At 38.2% G+C, this 24,037-nt stretch overlaps 1 protein-coding gene across 1 annotated transcript in view; it reads right to left on the bottom strand.

Moving 5' to 3' along the window:
* Nucleotides 1–8,689: 8,689 nt before the first annotated feature.
* The window catches only part of CACNA2D3 (calcium voltage-gated channel auxiliary subunit alpha2delta 3), a 768,110-nt gene continuing 752,762 nt past the window's right edge, over nucleotides 8,690–24,037 (bottom strand). The window contains 3 exon segments of the mRNA XM_036869418.1: nucleotides 8,690–8,927; nucleotides 13,434–13,516; nucleotides 13,737–13,849. Coding sequence (XP_036725313.1) covers nucleotides 8,835–8,927; nucleotides 13,434–13,516; nucleotides 13,737–13,849 — 289 coding nt within the window. The 3' untranslated portion in view covers nucleotides 8,690–8,834.

Here is a 24,037-nt window from a genome sequence, read left to right as displayed (position 1 = left end):
TAGTGCAGCCACTTTGAAAAACAGTTTGGCAGTCCCTCAAAGTGTTAAATGTGGTGTTACTATATGATCTAGCAATTCCACTCGTAAGTATCTACCCAAGGAAAATGAAAATATATGTCCACACAAAAACTATATACAAATGTCCATAGCAGCACTGTTCATAATAGCCAAAATGCAGAAAAGACCCAAATGTCCATGAACAGATGAATAAATAAATGTGGCCAAGTCACATTTGGAATATTATTCACCAATAAAAAGGAAAGAAGTACTGACACAGGCTATGACATTAATGAACCTCAGAAACTTTATGCTAAGTGAAAGAAGCCAGACACAAAAGGTCACATATGATTCCATTTATATGAGATAATCAGAATAGACAAATCTATAGAGACAAAAAGTAGACTAGTGGGTGCCTAGGGATGGGGTCAGAAAGAGGAGAAAATGGAAGTGACTGCTAATGAGTCTGGGATTTCCTTTGGGGTGATTTGATTGTAGTGATGATTGCACAACACTGTGAATATACAAAAAACTATTGAACTGTACACTTCAAATGGGTGAATTGTATAGTATGTGAATTATATTTCAATGAAGCTGTTTACAAAAATTAATTGGGTCCAACAATAGAACTAAATACAGCATCTACATCTCCAACTGAATTATGGTGTTTAGACTTAGAAGTTTAATTGACACATCAAGGGCAAATTTTATTTCATCTTTTTTTCCCCCTTTCTCTATTATCACCTACCACCAATGTTTCATTTTCAGCAATGGGTATGCTGAGTTCTACCCTAGAGTTTTTCCAAATAAATTCTTTAAAAGATTCATGAATGATACGTATGATTATAGAAAAAGCTCCAACTCTCGTAAGTTGCTGGCAACCAGAAAGCAAATAAGTCAAATTAATTTTAAACTGGCAACTTCAAATATTTACAAAGTCTGTCTAATTCCCATCGTGTCTGAAAGTGGTGTTCTGAAGGACTTACTGAATCATGATTGCATAATGGACCCAAGTGTTAGGTTACTGGTAACTGGAAAGGACTCAACTCGAATTAATTCTAAACCCATAATCTTATGAGTTTACAAACAAAGGTTGCACTTTAATTCTGGTGTGTTTAGACATTTTCTTCCAAAGGCCTTGTCCTTTCAAGAATAGCAGCACCTTTCACCTTCCCCACACCAGCTGATTTTCTATCATCAGATCTTAGAATAATTTCATTCTTTCTAAAACCAAAAGCAGTTCTAGTTCCAAACTGCAATTCATTAGGGGAGGTTCCATGGTGTTTGTCAGGCTTTGTGCCACTTGCTTTCACCCAAATGGGTTTCATATGCTTTCATGGGGCAATGGTCTGCATTCACTTAAGATGTCTACCACATGGTTGGGAATTTTTATTTGAGATTTGAAAAGGGAGCAATGAGAGGTTCAGACAAGGCCCTCTCAGCTTGTACTTGTGTCTGTGGGTAGCCTGGATAGGAAGCACAAGAGCTGGTTCTGGTTGTTAGTAAAATTCATTTTGATTGTATAAGATCTATACCATGACTCTGAATAACGAATGATATTAGTGTGTGCTTCCTGTGTGCCAGGAACCATCTTTACACTTGACCTACATGAAAACATTTACTCCCAATAATTATCTTGTAAGGAGGCCTTTTATTTCCCTGTTTACAGGTGAGAAGATTACATTTCAGACAGGTTAAGAAACTGACTCAAAGCTACCCAGTTTACTATCTTTCTATTCACCCATCAAGCCATCTTATATTTTTATGCACTTTGAAGTAAGTTGGTGATATCAGTGCGCCTCCAGTGAAAAAAATAAGCAAAGTGACACAACTTGACCTGTCTTCTCTGAGGAAAATGGATCCAGGGGTAGGAGGTGGGCAGTGAAGAGCAGCACAGAGACCTCTGAGTAGGCTACTTCATTTGTTCTATGAAGAGAGTCTCATGGCTTGTACTAAGGTTAGTGGTAAAGATAAAATATTGTTGAAAGGTTTTGAGTATGCTTTGAAGGGATAGTCAACAGGACTTCCTGGGGGATTGGAAGAGAGGAGTCAAAGGTGGTTCACAAGCATTTGGACTATGCCACTGGGCCATGGTGGTGGGGACAGTGAGGCTGTTTACCAAGATGAGAAAAGAGGGAGTAGCAGGACTTGAGGATAAAATACAGAGATCTATTTGGGGCATATCAAGGTTGAGATGCCTCTACTACATCCAAGTGGGATGTAAAATTAAAATAGAACAGTCTGTAGGTTAAGCTATACAAATACCATTTTTTGTCAAGTTTACAGCCAGTACAAAATGACTCAATCACAGAGAGCCTATCGTAAGTAGTAATGTCTGAGAACTACCAACATTAGAGGTAAGGTATAATTTAGGATAGAATGGTATAAAGTTGTGGACAAAACAAAAGAGTTAAAATTACCATTGATAGTATTAAAACAGAAGAAAGTAGCGGAGATCAATGCAGCATAGGATAAGATGGTAGCTTTGCTTTTAGAAAATTGGTTCAAATAGTTGATGGCATATTATATAGTAATATTATTTCTAAGTAGCTTAGTAGTAGTATTATTTCCAGAATGAGTATGCGGTATTAACATAATAGTAAAACTAATTAAAATAGTAGTAACTAATAATTATTGAAATCACCACATCTTGTGCAATTAGAAGCATTTCTCATTTAGATATGTCTCATTTAAACCTCAGGACAATACTGTGAGTTGGGTTCTGTGATTAGCTCCATCATATAGTTGAGAAGCTTGAGACTTACAACTACCAGGTACTTAGAGCAAAATTACGTAAGGATTAAGCTGTGAAGCTGTGACTCAAACTTATGTTTGACTCTGTCTGACTTCAAAGATCGTGCCTTATGTAATAGTCACGTATTCCTCTTGGTAGCGTCAGAGTAGTATGTTAAATGCGACATACTGTAGTTACAGCAACACTAAAACTAAAAATAATACTAATGAAAGCTAAAATAATATATGATACTCATATAAAACTACAAATTACAAATATTAGGACTCTCATGATATGTGTGGTCTTTCAGAATTCTGTTTTATTACTGTGTTAAACCAAAATGCATTATGGTATATCAATTCTGTGAATACTTACTATTTAAGTGTCAGACCGGTTGTGTACTTCTGCTAAAATTATAGATACCACACACTAGTTATTGTAGTGGCAGAATTGCTTCCAAGTCGGAAGCCAGTGTGACATGGCTTAGCAATAATATCATAACAATGCTAAAATTACAGGACTATCATGTGGAGTAGTGCAGCAAAGGGATTACTTTCAATATCAGAGCTGGCATAGAACCCAAGTGATTCCTAAGTGTGTTGGGCAAATTGCAAGCTTTTAGTGATGTGAAATGAGGAAGTCACAGACCATAGTCCTGCCTTTGAGGAGCAGTGATGCTTCTTTAACTATTTCACTGAAAACTTGCAGTCGCAATGGTGGTTTTCTAGGCACAGGATATAGTACTGTATAGACCACTGGGCTCCCTATTAGCACTTTTGCTGTTTCGACTAAAACTGCAGGCTGCACTAGCACGGTAGCTGTATTGTTCTCATAACTAGAAGCAAGGTAGGACTACGAACAAGGGAGGGCAGCGTTATTGTTAGAAAAAGTACAATATGTAGAGTGTAATTGTGTTATTGCGACTGAAATGATAGTAGAGTGGTCTTTGGTGCACCATACTGTGGAATAATAATATTGCCAAATTTTCTGTTAAGACAGTACATGGGATAATACAGTAGCAATGCTGGTGCCAGCATGACTGACAGTGTAATTGACAAGTAACGTTGACAAAGTGGCAAAGTAAATAGGGCTTTGTCCATCACTGCCTGTGCGACTTGGTCAAGTCCTGTAATCTCTGAACCTCACACCTGTCGTCTCCAACATGCCCCTTCTCATGGCTTGTGTGCACTCTTACTGTGAGGATTATGTGACATAATTATTGTGAAGTGCTTTTCACAGTCAGCACTCAATAAATGCTCCCCTCTCTACCCCAAGTTTATTGCTATAGCTTGGAGAGTATGTGATAGCATAATGCAATAGCACATTCAAGGACAATATAGAGTTACTGATAAATATAAGAAGAGTATGACTGTAATTTAGGACTCTTCTTGATGCTACAGTTAGTAGTGCATATCATGTCGCTGTGACAATATCTTACTGAAAAGGTGCCACTCAAATATTTATCTCTAATCACTGGTTTACTGTTAGCCATTAAGAGCCAGGGTAATTACAATATGGCGTCATTTGGTATAGGATTTTGTGGTAGGATTTTTGTTAACAAGATTCTTGGTAGCCTAACATCATGGGATATAGCAGTATGACACACAATATTATAGTTTAGGGCCACACAGTACAGCAAAGGCTGAGGGAAGTAACTGCTTTAAGACAGCCAATGCTGGCAGCAGCAATGTGATTTTATGTTTCACTTTATTACATTTAATTGTGGGGACAGAAATGATAATGTACTGTGCTGAACTACATTATGTCAGCCTACACCCTCACCTTACAATTCGAGTAGCAGTAATGCTAGCACTCTATAGTGAGCTATGCTCTTTATTTATGTTTGTAGTTACATGCATATAAAGGCATTAGATTATACTAGGGTACTTACAGTGTCTCAAACAGTACTAGTTTGTGTGATGTTAAAGTAAAAATCGTGTGGTCATATTTGTACTGTAGAAGCTCCCATACTGTTAGTGCTGACACAATTCTAGCATGCATGCCTGTAAGTTGCAAGGATATTCCTAATTTATCACGTAATGAGAGCCTTAAGAATTGTCACCCGCAATCTTCTAAATCAAGGGGTTGACCAACATGGCCCATGTGTCAAATCTGGCCCCCTGTCTACAGTTTTCAGGCTAAGAGTGGTGTTTACATTTTTAAATACTTGAATAAACCTCTGAATAATATTTTGCAACATGTGAAAATATATGAAATTCAAACTTCAGTGCACTTAAAGAAAGTTTTAATGGAACACAGGGGCTCTCGTGCTACGGTGGCAGAGTTCAATAGTTGCAACAGAGGCAGATGACACGGCCCACAATGTCTAAAATATTCACTCTGGCCCTTTATAGAAAAAGCTTGCTGACTCCTGGTTTAAACCATCCTGCATTACCTATAATGTGCATATGAGTAGGAAGGACTGTATTTTGAATATACTACAGATATAGCCACAGTGTCATATTATTCTGCTGTTTCTAACCATATTTTACAAAAATATCACTATAATCTACTATTGTATATTGCCTTCAGTGTATCCAAATGCTGCTGAATTAGAGTATCCTAAACTAGAAAGTATTGCCATCCTGACTTCCTACCTAATCAAGGGGACCGGGGTCTGCTGCCATGTGGGACTATAGTACATTGTACTGATACATATGCATATGGTATATAGTATTGTAATGGTTAAGGAGGAAACGTGTGGCATAAGGCCCTGCCTCTTACTGGCTCTAGCAATTTGGGTAACTTGCTTATTAAGCCTCAGTTTCCTCATCAGTGAAATGGGAATAGTAGCAGATGTAGGAAATGATGACGGAAAGTCCTCTGCATAGTAACTTGTAAATAGAAGGTTTTGATAAATGGTATCATGGGGGTGGTTTATTTATTCATTAAGCAAACACTTCCTGGGTGTCACTGAAGTTGAGGAGCAATTCTCAGCATCGGGAATCCAGAAGTGAACAAGACATTTGAGCTCCCTCCTGCAGGTGTGGGGAGGGGAGACTGAGAGTGAATGGGAAAATGCCAGCGTCCCATGAGTACCTTGCTCTGAAGCAAACAGCAGGCAGTGACCGAGGATTCCCAGGTGTTCAGTGGCAGACTGCTGAGGCCTGGAGGACAAGAAGGACCCCATCATCTGAGTATTTTAACATATGATATACCTGGATTGCTACTGAATTGAATCTGTACTTTAGTATCTTACACTATGTAAAGAATTCCTAGCATCGGTGGAGCAAGCGTGCACAATTTAGATGCCACGTGGGGATCCAGAAGGTCCGTGGCATCTATTTGTAAAGACAAAAGCTTATCGACTGTTAAAGGATTAGAGCAGGGTTTCTCAACTTTAGCTCTATTGAAATGCTTGGCTAAATAATTCTTTGTTGTGTGGTCTGTCCCGGGATTTGGAGGATGTTTAACAGCATCCCTGGCCTCTACCCAGTAGGTGCCAGTAGCAAGCACCTCCTCTTGTCTCAAATTGTGACAACCAAAAAATGTTTCCAGATAGTGCCAAATGTTCCCGAGTGGGCAAAGTTGCCCAGGATTTGTAATCACTGGATTCGGGGAAATGATGCCTGCAAAGTCCCCAGCAGGAATTACAGCTGCTACAAGCTGGATATATAAGACAAAGTCACATGAGTAGAAATGCCCCCAACAGGCTCCCCAGCATATATGTGCCAATTAGAGGCATCTTCACAAAGCTCCCAAATTGCAGACACTGCAAATGGCCCTCAAGGGTCTGCTAAATTATAACGACCTCTCATATTGATAGTAATAAAACTGTGTTCTTCTGCCTATGATTTTAATATTTTACTAAACTATACAGTCTCTTATAACAAGAGAAGTATTATCCCCTGTAGTGCTGTACTGCTCATAATTTGAATAATAATGCTACATTTCCTTATTTTAAAACCACTTCAGACATTAAATAGTAGTTTTTACCACTGCCATTACTATCTTATTTTAGTGTCCTATGTCGTCTTAATCCAATCAATGTATAGCATATGGAGTTGCCCTGTTGTTAATTTTAGGACAGATAAAGGTATCACACCTTTATTCTTGTCTATGCTGTGTTTTATTAATCTACCTTCAATAAATATTGCAATTGTTCTATATTTTTATGAATTTTCACATATATGAAAGCTTTCTACATTTTAGGAAGACTATTGCTAGATTGCTACACTATGATTAGCTCTAGGTGCCTTCTGAATCTGTTACCAATTATATTAAATGTCAAAGCTTATAATTTTAATAACTAATTGTGCCATATAATGCTATGTTAAACTGTATCACTTTATAGTTTATCTTAATTATAAGCAGCAAACCAAACATTTTAATAAAATGTTGTGATAGGATACCTTTGGATAGGATTGGCATCAATCATTAATACTGCAAATAGAAGTCTTCAAAAATTAGCAATGGCAGGATAATAGAGAATATGGTATTACTCCTTGCTCTCTGCAGTAACGCGGATACTCCCACATGGCACTATACCACAGGGGTATGTATACACAGTCACCCCCTACGTTGGTAGCACAGCTCTTACTACTACTACCTCTTGCTTACTTGCTTAAATGTTTATTGAGGGTCTGCTCTGAGCCGGACACTCTACTCTTCTCTCCTTGGAGATGAGAATATAGCAGTGAGAAAATAAAAAAACAGCAAACAAAATCCTTGCCTTCTTGGTGTTTATATTCACCTGGGGAGAAACAAACAATAAACAAATCCAATGGTGATAACTGCTATGGCAGAATACCAAGCAGGGAAGAGAGAAGGGTGGAGGGGTGTGGAAGTTACAACTGCAAACAAGGAGGTCAGGGTGGACTGCCAAAGAAGGAAGGACCTGAAGCAGGTAAGGGAGGAAGGCATGCAGATATCTGGGGGAAAAAGTATCTCACAAAGAAGGAACAGCAAGTGAAAAGGCCCTGAGGCAGGTGCCCACTTAGCATGCTTGAGGAGCAGGAAGACCTTGTGGGTTGGAGGAATAGTAATTTAAAGAAGTATAACAATGTAGTATTGTTATTCCTATAAATGCTGGAATCATTTTAGTATAAAGTAGTATCACATCAGTTTTTCTAAAATATCAACAGGATAATGTGGCCTTTTTTTAAAGAGTTTAAGTTGATTTCTCCACATGACTTTTAGATGTCTGTCCTCTAAAGAAAAGCATTCTCATTTCTACCTAGGCATAGAAATTATTCCACTTGGAATGGTTATTTGGTAGTCATGATCCAATGGAAGATGTTCTCTTTGGTTCAGAAATTTAGAAATGCTTACAGGTCTGGGTAGTTTCATATTCTGTTATGTATAAGAGCGAATTTCATCTCTTGTTTATGGGGAGAGCCAGAAGCCATATTCTCAAGCAATAAGGTTGAGAGTCATTTGTAGTCATTGTTCTTTTCCTCCTTCAAGTCTTCTCAGAATTCCTAGGATTTATGACTTTATTTCTATTCCCAAATAGTTCCCAAATAGTTCAACACTTTAATATTATGGAAGCTTGTGTTCTCATCCAAATTATGATTTCTACTGAAGTTCTGTTCAACAAAATTCAGAGCTCTGTGTAATAAATTCTTCTGATGTAGATGATATTTTGATTTACTTCTGTAAATATTTTTATAACTGAGAGTGGAGCATCTAAACAGTTGTTAAATACTTGTCTAGAATCTGCTTTAGAGTAAAGTCTCTGCCAACAACCATCCTTTCTTGCTGTCTGGAATGGGTGACATTTTCATGTAGTTTCCATTCTGTATTCTCAGCAGTAAAATGATAATAAAACCCAAACCAGGAGATTATGATTTTAATATACTTTATTTAAAAAGTACACAGTTTTAAATTGGTTTCAATGGGTTTCAAGCAGAAGGGACACTGCCCACTTGCAGTCCCGTTTCTGATGAAGGACGATAATAACGTAGCAAACTCACATTTGCATAACTGGCAAAGTAAAAAGATAACTTTTTTGTCAACATATCTCTAAGAGTTTATATCACGCACAGTTTAATATCATGAGATGCTGATGGTTGGACTACATTTCATGTCTCCTATGTCGCACCATATTTTGGCTCACAGTTTTTCCATACTTTAGCATGCCAAGAGAACATCTCCATCAGTGTCACCTTGAGAAGAGCATCAAAAGCAGAGGGAGCAGGATAAGGACCATCTTGGCCTGGAGATTCAGCGCACCCCCACACTCCCTCGCATTCTCCTACAGGGAAAGGCAGGGTTGGTTAGAGCCGAGGTGGATCCCAAGATGCCTTAAACTTCCCAAGGTATGTGGAGTCCCCAGATCCCTCCCTGCTCTCCAGGGTATGAACAAAATCATTTGGAACCTAGAGAATGCCAGGAAATGGACTTGTCTACATTTCATCATGTTAGTAATGAGAATCTCTGATTTCACTTGTCAATGCATAAAGTATTCAAAATGACTCTTTGTATACTATTATGCAGAACATTCAAGAGGCAAAGGGCTGTTGGTAGAGAAGTCTCTTGTGATTATTTTATAAAAGCAAAATACTGACCTTCTTAGTAAAAGATCACATCTCAGGGGGCTGATCATTTCAGATACTTGGCTATGGAAGGTTTTGTGTGTGTCTTCTTTTTAATTTGGGGGAAGGGAGGCTCTGTTTTACAAAACTCAAATCATATTATTTATTCCTTTCTGTACCGTGATTTTTATCTACTAATTGATGGAAATTTCTCTATCTCCATTATTCTAGGTCTATTTTATTCAGTTCTTTTTTTTTGTTATTGATGGTCATTCATCTTCTCATCTGTTCTCTACTGCTACAAAGAGTGCTGAATATAGGTCCTTACCAAACAATGATACTTGCTCCTGCCCTGGCCTTAGGTAAAGATGCCCAGGAGTGACAGTGCAGAGCTAAAGAGTATTTTTGCTTTTGATGGCTATTGCTAGATATTTCATTGGTACCTGTATTTTCTGATCACCCAGTAAATTGTATATTTCATGTCCTCGGCTTATTTTTATATGTAGTTGTTTGACTTATCAATTTAAAGAGCTCTTTATGCTTTGATTTATAAATATTTTTTCAAGTTCTATAAATTGGATACTGACGTAGTTATGTTTTTCCATCAAAAAGTTATAATTTTTATATAGTTAAATAAATCTGTTTTTCTTCTATAACTCTTTGGTCTTGGATAAGAAGGTCTCTCCAATCCCTAGAATTTCTTTTTTATTTATTTATTTTTAAAATTGTACTGAAGTATAATTGATTTACAATGTGTAAATTTCTGTTGTACAGCAAAATGATTCAGATACATATTATATATTATATATGTAATATATATTATATATTATGTATATTATATATAATATACATAATATATAATATATATAATATATATATATTTTTCCATTTTCTTTTCCATTATGGTTCATCTCAGGATATTGAATATAGTTCCCTGTGCTATACAGTAGGACCTTGTTATTTATCCATTCTAGACATAATAGTTTGCATCTGTTAATCCCAAGCTCCCAATCCTTCCCCCACACCCTTAGCAACCACAAGTCTGTCTCTACATCTGTGAGTCTGTTTCCGTTTCATAGATATGTTCATTTGTGTCGTATTTTAGATTCCACTTATACTTGATAGGTTCCACATATAAATGATATCATATGGTATTTGTCTTTCTCTTTCTGATTTACTTTGCTTAGTATGATAACCTCTGGGTTCATCCATGTTGCTGCAAATGGCATTATTTCATTCTTTTTTATGGCTGAGTAATATTCCATTATATATATACATCACATTGTCTTTATCCATTCATCTGCTGATGGACATTTAGGTTATTTCTATGTCTTGGCTATTGTAAATAGTGCTGCTGTGAACATAGGGTTGCATGTATCTTTTTGAATTATAGTTTTACCTGGATATATGCCCAGGAGTGAGATTGCTGGATCATATGGCAACTCTATTTTTACTTTTATCAGGAACCTCTGTACTGTTTTTCATAGTGGCTGCACCAATTTATATTCCCACCAACAGTGTAGGAGGGTTCCCTTTTCTCCACACCCTCTCCAGCATTTGTTATTTGTAGACTTTTTGATGATGGCCATTCTGACTGGTGTGAGGTGGTACCTCAATGTAGTTTTGATTTGCATTTCTCTAATAATTAGTGATGACGAGCATCTTTTCATGTGCCTATTGGCCATCTGTATTTCTTCTTTGGAGAAATGTCTGTTTAGGTTTTCTGCCCATTTTTCAACTGGGCTGTTTGATTTTTGTTATTGAGTTGTTTGTATATTTTGGAAATTAAGCCCTTTCAGTTGCATCATTTGCAAATATCTTCTCCCAGCCTGTAGGATGCCCTTTTGTTTTGTTTATGGTTTCCTTTGCTGTATAAAAGCTTATAAGTTTGATTAGGTCCCATTTTTTTTTAAACATCTTTATTGCAGTATAATTGCTTTACAATCGTGTTTTAGTTTCTGCTGTATAACAAAGTGAATCAGCTCTATGTATACATGTAGCCCCATATCCCCTCCCTCTTGTGTTTCCCTCCCACCCTCCCTATCCCACCCCTCTAGGTGGTCACAAAGCACCGAGCTGATCTCCCTGTGCTATGCAGCTGCTTCCCACTAGTTATTTATTTTACATTTGGTCGTGTATATATGTCCATGCCACTCTCTCACTTCTTCCCAGCTTACCCTTCCCCCTCCCTGTGTCCTCAAGTCCATTCTCTATGTCTGTGTCTTTATTCCTGTCCTGCCCCTAGGTTCTTCAGAACATTTTTTCTTTTTTTTTAGATTCCATATATATGTGTTAGCATACAGTATTTGTTTATCTTGCTTTTATTTCTATTGCCTTGGGAGACTGACCTAAGAAAACACTGGTACAATTTATGTCAGAGAATGTCTTGCCTATGTTCTCTTCTAGGAGTTTTATGGTGTCATGTCTTGTATTTAAGTCTTTAAGGCATTTTGAATTTATTTTTGTGTATGGTGTGAGGGTGTGTTCTAACTTCATTGATTTGCATGTGACTGTCCAGCTTTCCCAACACCATTTGCTGAAGAGACTGTCTTTTCCCCATTGTATATTCTTGCCTCCTTTCTTGAAGATTAATTGACCATAGGTGTGTGGGTTTATTTCTTGGCTCTCTATTCTGTTCCACTGATCCATATGTCTGTTTCTGTGCCAGTACCATGCTGTTTTGATTACTGTAGCTTTGTAGTATTGTCTGAAGCCTGAGAGGGTTATGTCTCCTGCTTTGTCCTTTTTTCTCAGAATGGCTTTGGCGATTCTGCGTCTTTTATGTTTCCATATAAGTTTTAGGATTATTTGTTCTAGTTCTGTGAAAAATGTCATGGGTAATTTGATAGAGATCACATGAAATCTGTAGATTGCTTTGGGTAGTATGGCCATTTTAACAACATTAATTCTTCCAATCCAAGAGCATGAGTCCAATCCCTAGAATTTCTTATGAGACCATCATTTACCATGCAAGTCCATTCTATACTCTCCCCTTTGAATTGAACCTTTGTCATACATAAGAATTACTATTCTGTTCCACTGACCTCATTTCAGTGGGTCTAGAAACTTAAAATAAAAAAATACTGATTTTTTTTTTTAGTGTTTATCATGTATCTAGTTACCAAAGCAAATTATCTTATTAACTCGAGAAGATTTTTACTCTAGTGACTTCAGTGCTATGTATGCAGTTCTGATTTTAATTGAAGTGGTATTATTGCTTTTGGACTATTGTTCATATTTCTATTTTCATAGAAAATAGAAAGTTCATAGAGCTTTTATTAGAGGTGATCACTCAATTTTATCAAAGGCCCTTTCAACTTATGTTGTTATTGAACTCTCCCTCAAATACAGAAGGAAACATTCTCAATAAATGCCAAATTCTTTTTAATACTATACTGACTTTAAAATATTTTCTAGGACTTGGATAGTTTAAATAACATTAAAATTATTTGCTATTTACAGGTGAGATTAACACTCAGCTGGCTCTGGTGGCATTTTAAAAAATGAATATCTTCCCAGTCTCCCTATAGTAATTGGTCTAGGCAAGTTTTCTATTTTTCAAGGTGGGGGATGGACTTAATTTTTAAATTGTAACTTTTCTTGCCATATTTAATTTTTTTTGCCTACAACATTGAAGGACATAATTCACCTACATGGGTGATAAGTTTACCTTTCTTAGTACTAGGTTTAATTTTTCTCTGATCATCACTTTTGGTGTAAATGTAGTGCCTTTAGAGTTGTGACTTCGTGTGGTTAGGGGAGTTTAAAGGCTTATCATTCCACACTTATATACTGTGACTCTTGATCTGACATTAGTATTGCCACTTTTGCATTACATGAATTTCTTATAAATAAAAGGCTGTCTAAAAGCAAGCAGGAAAATAATTTTAACTACAATTTGAAAGAAGTAAAACAAGATGGTAAGAGCCACTTTATGTGTAATAGTGGAAAGTGGTAAAATTATAGCACATTTGTAATGGGGAAGATAGTAAAGAGGCTTTTAAAAAATATACATGGATATAATAAGACTATTAAGCACAGACTAAATAAGAAGGCAGTGAGAGGTTGAAAGTAGAGTACCATTAGCCTTCCTGTATATTCTTCTTTGGTTTGCCTGAAAGGGACTGCTTTCTCAAGAGTAAACTTTTGAGCTATAGTTCTTTGACTACTGTGAGATTCTCATGGTGAATCTGATGGGAGAAGAGTAGGAAGGGTTCTCAGATTACCTCAGGATGGAAGCCATGACAAGATTCCGGACGCCTTCTGATCTTCTGAGCCTTTAAACGTTCACACTTAAGGGATTCGTTATGTTGACTGTTGTTAAGGCATATTTCCAAGATGCTCCTTTTCCTTACTCCGAATTTCAGAGCTCAAAACTTGGCACTAAACTCCCTTGACAACTTCTCTCTCTCTAATAGTGGAAAGGATATCATCTCCTCCTCTCTAAGAATTCTCCCCTAGGTTTCCTTACTGTCGATCCCCCTTACCAGCTTCATCAGTAGTGGCTGGACCTACACACAAAAGGATATACCTGATTTCAATGGGTGCCATGGTGATGGGGGCCACAGACTCACAGAGGCAGCTACTGTCCACCACCACCATGAACAGATTGCTGCTTGGGATTTGCTGGATGACAAAGGACCTGTTGGAACAAGAGGCAGAGAGACAGTGAGTGGTCATTTACCATCCCTCAACTTAATAGCCGTGAGGAAAACTTTCCCTGGGGTGGGGGAACTACTGTCATGTTTTGGAAAACAAGTTTCAGAGACTGCTTTACTAGTCAAGTTGCCTCCTTCCATGAGGCTCTTCACTTTCAAACATGAAGTTTCACTAAGAAGACAGTAGCCTATAACCTACATCTATGTCCATATATAGCTCATAAAACTCACCTTGGAAAGACTGGACTTTTACGTGTATGAAACGGGAGAGTCAGAGTTGGCTAAATCACCTCAGTTTCCAGGGTCTAAGAGGTTAGGCTTTTCCAAGACTCATTTTCTTCTCCCAGGGCCTAAACATCACCCCAAGTTGCATCTGATGTTCTTTGAGGTGTATTTTTCCTTCTCCCTCCATCAAGGATAGATTGAAGCTATGTCATATTAATGATAAAAGATGAAGTGAACTTCCTAGACCTTTCCCTGAACCACTTTGCACAATGTCTGCCCATAATAGAGGTATTTTTTGGATGAAATTAGTGCTAGTTGTTTAAGGAGATCCATCCTTCTCAGAGACCAAGTTAAGCTGGTACTAAGGCCATATGGCACTTCTGACATTCTGGGTCTATCTGTACAGCTAGTCCAACATAAGTAAGCCTAATGACACCTCTTTCTCACCTTACCCAATACAATGAAATGACAAAGTAATGTCACCATAAAAATACTCCTTGAACCAGAAATACCAGTGACTCATTGGAGGAACAAATTAGAGAACAAATCCCGTATTCTTCTATAGCCAACAGATTAGCTAAATATGTAGCCCCAGGCCCAGAATCCCTGTCACATAAATTTTCATGATATTTTACCAAATTCAGTTTAGTCAGATGAACTAGACTATAACATTAAAAAATGGTCAATTTCTCTGTAAGTTATCTTCATTCATCTTTCTCTCAAAAAATTTGTTCTGTTCTCTAGAGTGTATCTAGTATAACAAGATATGACATGAATTTTTATGATCATAGTATACAAACTGATAGAAATACCAAAATGGTATGATGAATGCATGACTTGTTTAAAATATAGAGCAAAAACTCTTCAGATCTAAGCAATAACAGAATATGTCATTTTCAAACGCAGGGAACTGCAACACATTCCAAAGAGCAGAAAGTATCAATTACATGTTCTTCTTTTACATTTGGGTAAAATTAGAAATTAATAGCAAAAAGATATAAGCAGTGGAAATAAAAGGTTAAAAACACATCCAATTAATCCTTGAGAATTTGAGAGCAGCCCAGACTCAAATCTGTGCAGATTTGAGTCTGGGCTGCTTAAATATTTTTACTGGGAAAAAAATTTGCAAATAAACGAACTGTGTTTTTGAATCAAGAAACTGGAAAAATAAGAACATAAACCTGCACCTGTGCCCTATACTCATTCTCCCCTGTGGTACACTGGGCTGAGAATTGATGCCCCTCTCCAAAGCCCAGCCCTCAGGCTTCTGCAAGGATGTGACTGATGGAAGAGGAGAGAGGTGATCATTGTACAAATAGTTTCTCTTGTCTACTAGCCATTTTCTTCAGCTTACACAAAACTCTCCCTTAACTTTACCTCCACCTACCACCCTGCTTCCCCGTCCTCATTTATAGTACAACTCCTAAAAAGAATTATACACAATCCCTCTCTCTCTCCTCTCTCTCTACTTCCTCACTTCTCTCCTTTCACAAATCTACTCCAATAAGGCTGTAGTCCTTACCACACCCTTGGATCGGTTCTTGTCAAGGACACCAACGACCTCACTGCCTTTCTTCTCAATCTCCTTTGCCTCCACTTCCTCCTTCCTTGCTCACTGTCTGTCCCTCACAACAAACTGTGGTTTCCATAGGAGGAAAGCCACATGCGTCTGCCCCTGGTTATCTTTTATCCCCAGCAGCCAGAGTTACGCCTGGGACAAAGCAGATGCTCAGTAAACATTCACTGAATCAATGACAGGATGAACTTATAAAGATAAAAGCAGAAGAATAAGATGCAGACGAAAACGTGAAGATAACTAAAAGAATCAAACTCTGGCTTAAAAGAACAAGGACATAAGTCCACTTATGGCACTCCTGATCAAGAAAAAGAAGTCACAAAGTTACATTAAAACCCAAAAGATACAGAGGCATTTTAAACATTTTAAGTGAGTATTACGAATATCATTACAAACAATTTGAAAACTTAGAGCAAACACACTTTGGGGGATAAAGTATAAATTATCAACATTTGGCCAAGCTATAAAAAACACCAGCAAACCAACTGCATGAAAAAAACCTGAAATGCACATTGAGAATCTAACCCCAAGTGAATACTACCAAGTCACCCAAAGAACAGATAACACTGTGTTCATAGAAAATCCATGTGAACCCACTGACCAACTGTTAGAACCAAGAAAAGAACTAAGCAAGCTGCCCAGTTACATAATCAGCATATAAAACCACAGCCTTTCCCTGACACTGGCAATAACCAATGAAAAAATATTTATGAAATAAAGAACCATTGATATTGTCAATAATTACTATGAAATGCCCAAGGATAAACCTAGTAAAAGATGTTTCTTTATGAAGAAAATGATCAAACTTTACTGAACATAAAAGAAAAAAAAACAACCCTAAGAAATCCACAGTCGTTGTGGAAGGGAACAGTTATATATTAAAGGTGTCATTTCTCCTTCAATTAACCTTTTAATTCAAAGTAATCTCAATAAAAATCCCAACAGGAATTTTGATGGAATTTGAGGTGATGATCCTAAGATTCATTCATAAGATTAAATACAAAGAACAGTCTGGACAATTGTATAAAATTGAGTTTTATAAAAAAAAAAAAAGAGAGAGAGAGAGAGAGAGAGAGAGAAGGGAAGATGCTTGCCCCTAATCAGTATCAAAACCCATAAGATAATTTACAGAAGAGGAAACACAGATAGACAGCTGATACGTAAAAGGGGCTCAATCTCACTACAAATTAGGTAAATATAAATTAAAATGAAATTAAAATAATGAAATGCATTTTTCACCAGCAGAATGGAAAAATTTTAAGTCTATGGTAGTATCAAATGATGGAGAGTCTGAAGAAGTGAATATTATTCTACACTGCTGGTGGGAAAGTGAATTTTACAGCCCCTATGAGAACAATTCGTTATCGTTACAGTGAAAAATCATTTAGATCCTATTTTTCCAGTAGTTTTACTTCTCAGTAAGAGGAACTATTGTTCAAGAACCCAAGAAGACATACATAAAGATGCTCTTGGTAACATTGTTCATTGAGAGGAGGAAAAAACAAAACCCACCTGAAAGTCCATCAACAGAGGAATGATTAAATAAGCAACAGTGTGTCTGTTCTATGGTCTACTTGGCACCAGATGAAAGGGTAAAAGGTGTCCATTTACCATCATGAAAGATTACCCAAAACATAGTAAGTGGGAAAATAACGTTGCAAAACTATACATAAAGTATAAATATTTAAGAATATTTAATATTCTCATCTAAGAGTATTTGATTCTGCTACAGAGAACAAGAAAAATAAATGGGATGGATAAGACTTATCAGTTAGGTTAGGAATAGATAGTATCAGTAAGTGATCCATGACTCATGTTAACACAGAAGGAATAAATGAACAAGTGGAGCACATGTGGGTAGAACACAAAAAAGGACAGAACATATGAAGTGTCTTCCTAGTGATAAAAAGGAATGAAAGGACCAAGTGAAATTAAGTATTTATAAGGCACAGATCATGTCATCTCCAGATTGACAGTTGTCACCTATATCCTCCTTAAGTCAACCCACTGGCAACTCCCATGCTCTGCCTGAGACATGTAGATAAAAGTCATGGCTGCTCAACAGATTAGAGGCAATTTGCAAACTTGACCTTCCATCTCTCCAATAAAGCAAGCATGTATTGGCTTCTGTCTACTGAGCCCCCATCCCTACCCTCAAGTCTGGTCCTCCTACCACATCATCAGTGAGAGAGAGAGCAAGGGAGGAGGGGATGGAGGGGAGGGAACAGGATGGCAGTGGTGGACAAGAGAAGACTGGGAATAATTGTCCGGGGAGACTTAAACTTAATCTGTAACATTGGAGTTCTTTACAAGGAGAATGTGTACGTGTATTCTTAAAACATTTATAAAATGGAATGTTATGCTAGGGGCAAAGAGTATTGATTTTCTCATTTCAGAAAAGAGAAAACTGGAACTCAGAGAACGTAAGTCAACTCCTACAGAAGTTGTACGAATGAGACATAATTGCACCCATATTAGAGATCAGGAAACAAGAGATTAACTGACTTCCTAGAGTAACAGGGGCAGAGCTGCAAGCCTCTGGAGCCCAGGCCTGTTACGGGGCTGCTACCATAGGCAGCCGACTTTCTGACTTGTACTGGAATTATTAGTGCTCAAGCTCCTCAAGGGCAGACCCAGTGATCACTTGATATGAATGGTTAATGACAACCAGTGCAAGATATTATTCATTTTAACACATTCACCCTCCAAGGTGAAGGCTCCCCAAGTGTTCTCATGAAGCCCCAAGGGGGATAGAGCAAACTCCCCCCCTTGTACCCCCAGTCCTAGGAGATGGAAATCTCTGCAGGCAGCTATTACTACAGTGGAGGAAAACACCCCCTACCAAGGATTTGCCAGCAGAAAGATTAACTGCTTTTCCATATTTTAAAGACTTACTGTCTGCTTATTAACATGTTTTTTTGGAGGGGTCTGGCCAATGTTAGCTGTTCATTTATGTGCACAATGTGTATTTATGGCCCAGGGTGCAGGGTTGAACTTCATAAAACACACCTCCATCCAGCTGGGCCCAGCAGCCAGACTGACTTCGCTGTGTAGAGGGCCCGTGGCCTGTGGGGTTGGCCTGGGGGCCAAACAAGGCGGAAGGGAAATGCCTCAACAGAGAATCACAGCAGCCATTTCTAAGCAGGGATAGGTCAAAATGCATGAAATAAATTAGGTCCTCAAGGGAAACAGAGTAGGGGAGAGGGAAGCAATTTTGATCTGTCCACTGCCGGAACTGAAATAACCCAGCCCTCCCTTTTCCATTCACAACAGACTGAGAAAGAACTAGAGGAAAAAAGATGATGCAATTTCAAGACAGCCTCCCTTGACAAGAGGGACTGAGGGGGCTTTGCTACCCAGATGAGGAAGGCGGTCACACTGCTCCCCTAATGCTGCCTGGACCAGTGTGTGTGGTGGGGGGAACCCATGGCTAAGATTCCCAGAGGACCCCAGGGTGAACATTTGAAGAGCTTGGTTGGCTTGCTTTTCATTAATTGGGTACAAAACCATGGCTCAAAAAATAATCGGGCAGGACAGAATCTTAAAACATTTTAAAGTCTTTCACCTTTTATAGATTTTCAACCTTTACAAATTGTCCATATTTTTTCTAAAGATAAAATAAAAGACAATGAGTAAGTCACAGGGAACCAATTTGAATTTGGCACTGATTGTGTTCTAGGTTGTACTACTCTCCAGGTGGACTGGGTATGTGGATCTCCAAAGGACCCTATTCTCTTTGGAGGTGGGGAGACGCCTGTCTTCCCCAATGTGCCCCAAAATGCCCTGCAGTGACCCAGGCCCGTAAGTTGTGGAGAGCAAGCATTTGGTGATGGACTGCTTAAATTTAAACTAGAAATTAAATACTGAGGCCATGTTCTAATCCATAGTTGTGGTACCCTGTGGCATGGGGGAGGTAAACGGGGAACACTAGCACCTACTCATGGCTCAGTTCAAACAAGGTGAAAGAATAAACAGCAGGGCCTCCCCTGCTCACCCCCAAAAGTGTCAGGCCCAGGAAATTTCACAGGTGAATCATGTTAGCATGTCAAGGCACATGTAGTTCTAAAATATTTAAGCTGCTTCAGAGCACAGGGAAAGAAGGAAATACTTGAGATTTCTTTTATCAAGGACCTTGATATAAAACCTGACCAAGATTATACAAAAAGAAAGAAAGAAGAAAAGAAAGAAAGAAAGAAAAAAAGAAAGAAAGAAAGAGAGAAAGAGAGAGAGGGAGGGAGGGAGGAAGGGAGGGAGGGAGGAAAGAAGAGCTACGGAATAATCTCTTTTTGTGAATATTGATGCAAAGATCTTAAATGAAATGCAGCAAATAGACTTCAGTAGGACATTGAAATACAGCATGCAGCAGTAAGGATTAACCTGGGAATGCAAATGAACAAGCTTATTGAGTTGTCTCAGCTTAATAGAGATAGAAACATGAAACAATTTTTTTTTTTTTTGGCCATGTGGCGCAGCTTGTGGGATCCTAGTTCCCTGACCAGGGATGGAACTCGGGCCCTCAGCAGGGAAAGTGCAGAGTCCTAACCACTGGACCACCAGGGAATTCCCGAAACAATTTTTTTTAAGTCTCTATTTTCAACCCTACTGTACTGAATTCCTGCTTTCTCATCTCTAAATGATATCTTGTATAGATTCCCTAACTTTCTGAAAACTTGAGGTTAATAAAATTAGTCCAATCTAGTTTAATACTTTAATGTCATTTCTAGTTTGAAGCTCTACACTGTCATTCCTTCAAGCTTCTATTTTCTAGCTTCTTCAGTCATTTGGGGTGGGGAAAATGGAGCAGCAAAGAGGCAAGCATTTCCTACTCACCAGGCCATGGTGCAATCTCTCACCACAGCTTGTAACAGCTTGGCCTTTGGTGTCCTCTGTGTGGATCCAGCACCCCAATGTGGCTTTTTTGTGAGGTTACCGTGGATTCTCCTAAGAACCAAGAGCCCCTCAACGTGGCCCCAGTGTGACCACCCACACAGCTCTTGCCATCAGCATCTTGCCCTTAGTGTGGACCTCTCCTGGAGAGCAACGCCCTTGCTGAGTTTAAGCAAGATGATAGCAATCTTCCATATTGTCTATCTGCCCCCTGGGAAACAGGCATCTTTGCTGGCCCAGCCATAGGCCACTTCAGTGCTGCTCCTTCTCCAAGCCTAGCCCTCTCCCTCTAGATCTCTTTCCCCTGCTTGGATAGGACACGTCAGCACACCTGCCACCCAGCAGACATTTGGCCAGTGCTGGACCTCCCTTCTTTCAGATACCCCCAAAATATATTAGAGTCTTGGAGAATTCCCCACCACCCATCTGGATCCCAGCAGGAAAAAGTACTCCTTGGAGGAAAACGCCTCTTTCCATGAACCTTGATCTCTTCCTTGTTAGGCCCCTCATCAGTCTTCTTGTGGTAGACTAAAGGCGGGCCAGTTGTCAACCCTCAAATAAACTTGAAGGTGGGGGTCGGGGGGAGGGTTTCCAATTCTAAATCAGTGCCAGCTAAATGGCTGTTCTCTTTAGAACCTCTGGTGCTCAGGTCCTCAGTCTGGGGCTACAAGGAAAGCCTCACTTGACATCCTGTTGACATTCTTCCAGGAAATCTATCGGTGTAAGAGACCCTATCCAGAGTTGGAAAAGAGCCAGGGCTGTGGGACCTGTCCAATAGGTGCCTACAAGACATCTGACAAAAATCCCATCCCTGAAAACAAGTGATCAAATTACAATTGGAAAACTTAGGCGTTAGGGAGTTGAGCCCTAGAAACCATCATCATGGCTCCCACCAGGTATTCCTCTGATGGCATGCCAGGAACCAGACTGGTACAGGCCTTTCCTGCTCCATTTCACTAGAGTGGGAAATGTGTTGTGTTTTCACAGTTAAGAGCTGAGATTAAATGAGATGAGCATATTGTCTTTGTTATACTTATTTATTCAAAAATGTATATACAATGGACACATTATGACATTCCACTTGTGACTTGCTGATGGGAAGTGCACACAAAGAGCCCAAGTGATGCTTTGTCTGCAGGGCACAGTGTCCCACGGTGGTATTTATTATACTGCAGAAAGAATGAGTCCAAAAGACCCATAATAATGACTTTCACTCATCCTCAGCCCCGCCAAGGATTTGTTGAGATTTATGGTGCCAACCCAGAGCTTAAAAACCACTTGGGCAGGAAGTTCTTTGGCATTATCAGCCCAAGGCAGGTGGCAAGGAAAGCTATTTTGTGTTTGAAATATGGGGGAAAGAGCCCCATAGAATGAAATGCAAAAAGGATCCAATTTTCTTTTCTCATCTCAGAAGAAGAAAATCTCAAAAGAGCTGACAACAAAAGATATTTTTAAAACTTGGCTGTTACTTTAGCTTTTCAATCTTTTATTTATTCATTTATTTTTTTGGTACTAGAGTCTTCAGTAAATCCTCTTAATTATGACATGAAACATTTTCTTCTAATCCCTTAAGAAGAGTAAGGAATTTGTTAAATATTTTCACTGGAACTATTAGTGTCTTTTCTTATAAATAATGAGAATAAGAGCTAACATTTATGGAGTATTTACCTAGGGCCAAGCACTTTTCTAAGCACTTCCCCCTTTAATCTTCACACCAACTCAAAGAATTATCATCTTCATTTTAAGGATGAAAATATATATGCTTTGATAAGTTAAACAACTTTTCCAAATCCTAAAACCCATCAAATATCAAAGTAAAAAAAGCTCTATAAAAATCTAAGTCTTTATTTTAATGATTACACTCTAATCACCATCATCACAGTCATCACCATCTACCACTTACTGAGCCCTTACCATAGCAGTCATTGTGTGAAGGTCTTTTACCTAAAACTGGTTTATTTCACAACAACTCTTCGAGGCAGGTCATATTATTCCCAAGTTATAGAAAAAGCACCTGAGATTTAGAGAATGTAAGTAATTTGGTCCCATCTTGGTTTAAGATAGCACAGGTAATAGGTATCAGAGACAAGTTCTGGATTTAAGCTGTCAGACTTTACTCCTTCCATCTTACCCCATAAAAATCAAAATATCAGATGGAAAAGTGTTTGGGGCAAATTTCAGTGATAAACTGACACCAGAGAACCTGTCCCTTGATTGGAGGGTTCACATTGACATTACTTTGGATTCACAGTTATAATCTCCCACTTTCTAGCTTTACAATGTCTTCTACAATCTCCAAGTGAATTGTTGGGTTCATTTAGCAAAATAGAACAACATCATAATGAACCATTGGGAGGTCTAAACAGACGCAAAACTAAAAAGAATTTACTGGGGAGTTGAACAATTTAATTTTAACTGGAAAAGTCACATTCTACCATCAATAATTTCCTTCTAAAAGGTTGGACATCTTGCATTATATGAAAAAGGCATTTTGTCTACCATACTTTGTTAAGAGCAAAAAACCAATTAGACTAAGTATAAGTTTTGCATAGGAAAAAAAGTCTAGAAGGAAATAAAGCACCATTTAAATACTTTTACTTATCCACAGTTTATAGATGAAGAAACTAGGTAACTTGCCTGAAGTTACTGAGCTAATAAGACATGGAGCTGGGATTCAGATCCAGACTACTTGGCTTTAGAGTGTAAGCATGTAATTTCTCTGCCTCAGTTCTGAGTGGTGAGATTGCATGTGATTTTTACTTTATTCTTATATATTTATCTACTGTTCAGTTTTCTACAATGAGTAGAAATTACATTTAATAGGAACCAGAACCATGGAAAAATAGCTTTCTATTTTTTAGACTATAGACATACATATGTAGAAAACTAAATCTCAGTGATCAGCATTTGCTTTACAATTTCAGTTGCTAACAGAAAAACTAAAATCACGTGAAATTTCTCCAAGATCATTAATTGAAAGAAAAAGGAAGTACCTCTTTAGTGGTTTTGCTGCCCTCTTCCATGTGACCAATTTGACTATATATCCTTGGAGTAAGTCCCCATCAGGAGCCCTCTCTGAATTTCTCTATAATATCATCTTTAACTCTGCCTGATCTACAGCTGAAACTCAATATATTTTCACTGACTGAAATAAAGGCAGAACCCATACTTTTTTACTTTGATGCTTTCTGAATAATATATCTTGTAGCTTTGAATCAATCTCCCAGGGGGAGAGTCAGACAAATCATGTAGTTTGGTATATTTTGAGATCTGACTTCTTAAACCAATGTTGCTAATAATTCCCACCACTATTAAATAGTTTCTTATCACAAAACAGCATAGTTATTCGTTCTGAAGAGTGTTAAGTACTGAGGTAGAGACCCAGAGCCATAGGGAAATTTCAAGAGAGACAGATGCATTCCAGAAACATTATATCTAAGGCAGTGTTGTAGGTTTTAAAGATTAGTGTTCACACAGATTTTTG

Source organism: Balaenoptera musculus, chromosome 11 (assembly GCF_009873245.2).
Source record: "Balaenoptera musculus isolate JJ_BM4_2016_0621 chromosome 11, mBalMus1.pri.v3, whole genome shotgun sequence".
NCBI lineage: Eukaryota > Metazoa > Chordata > Mammalia > Artiodactyla > Balaenopteridae > Balaenoptera > Balaenoptera musculus.
The sequence above is the reverse complement of the archived record's forward strand: the minus strand, read 5'-3'. Positions and strand labels throughout refer to the sequence as shown.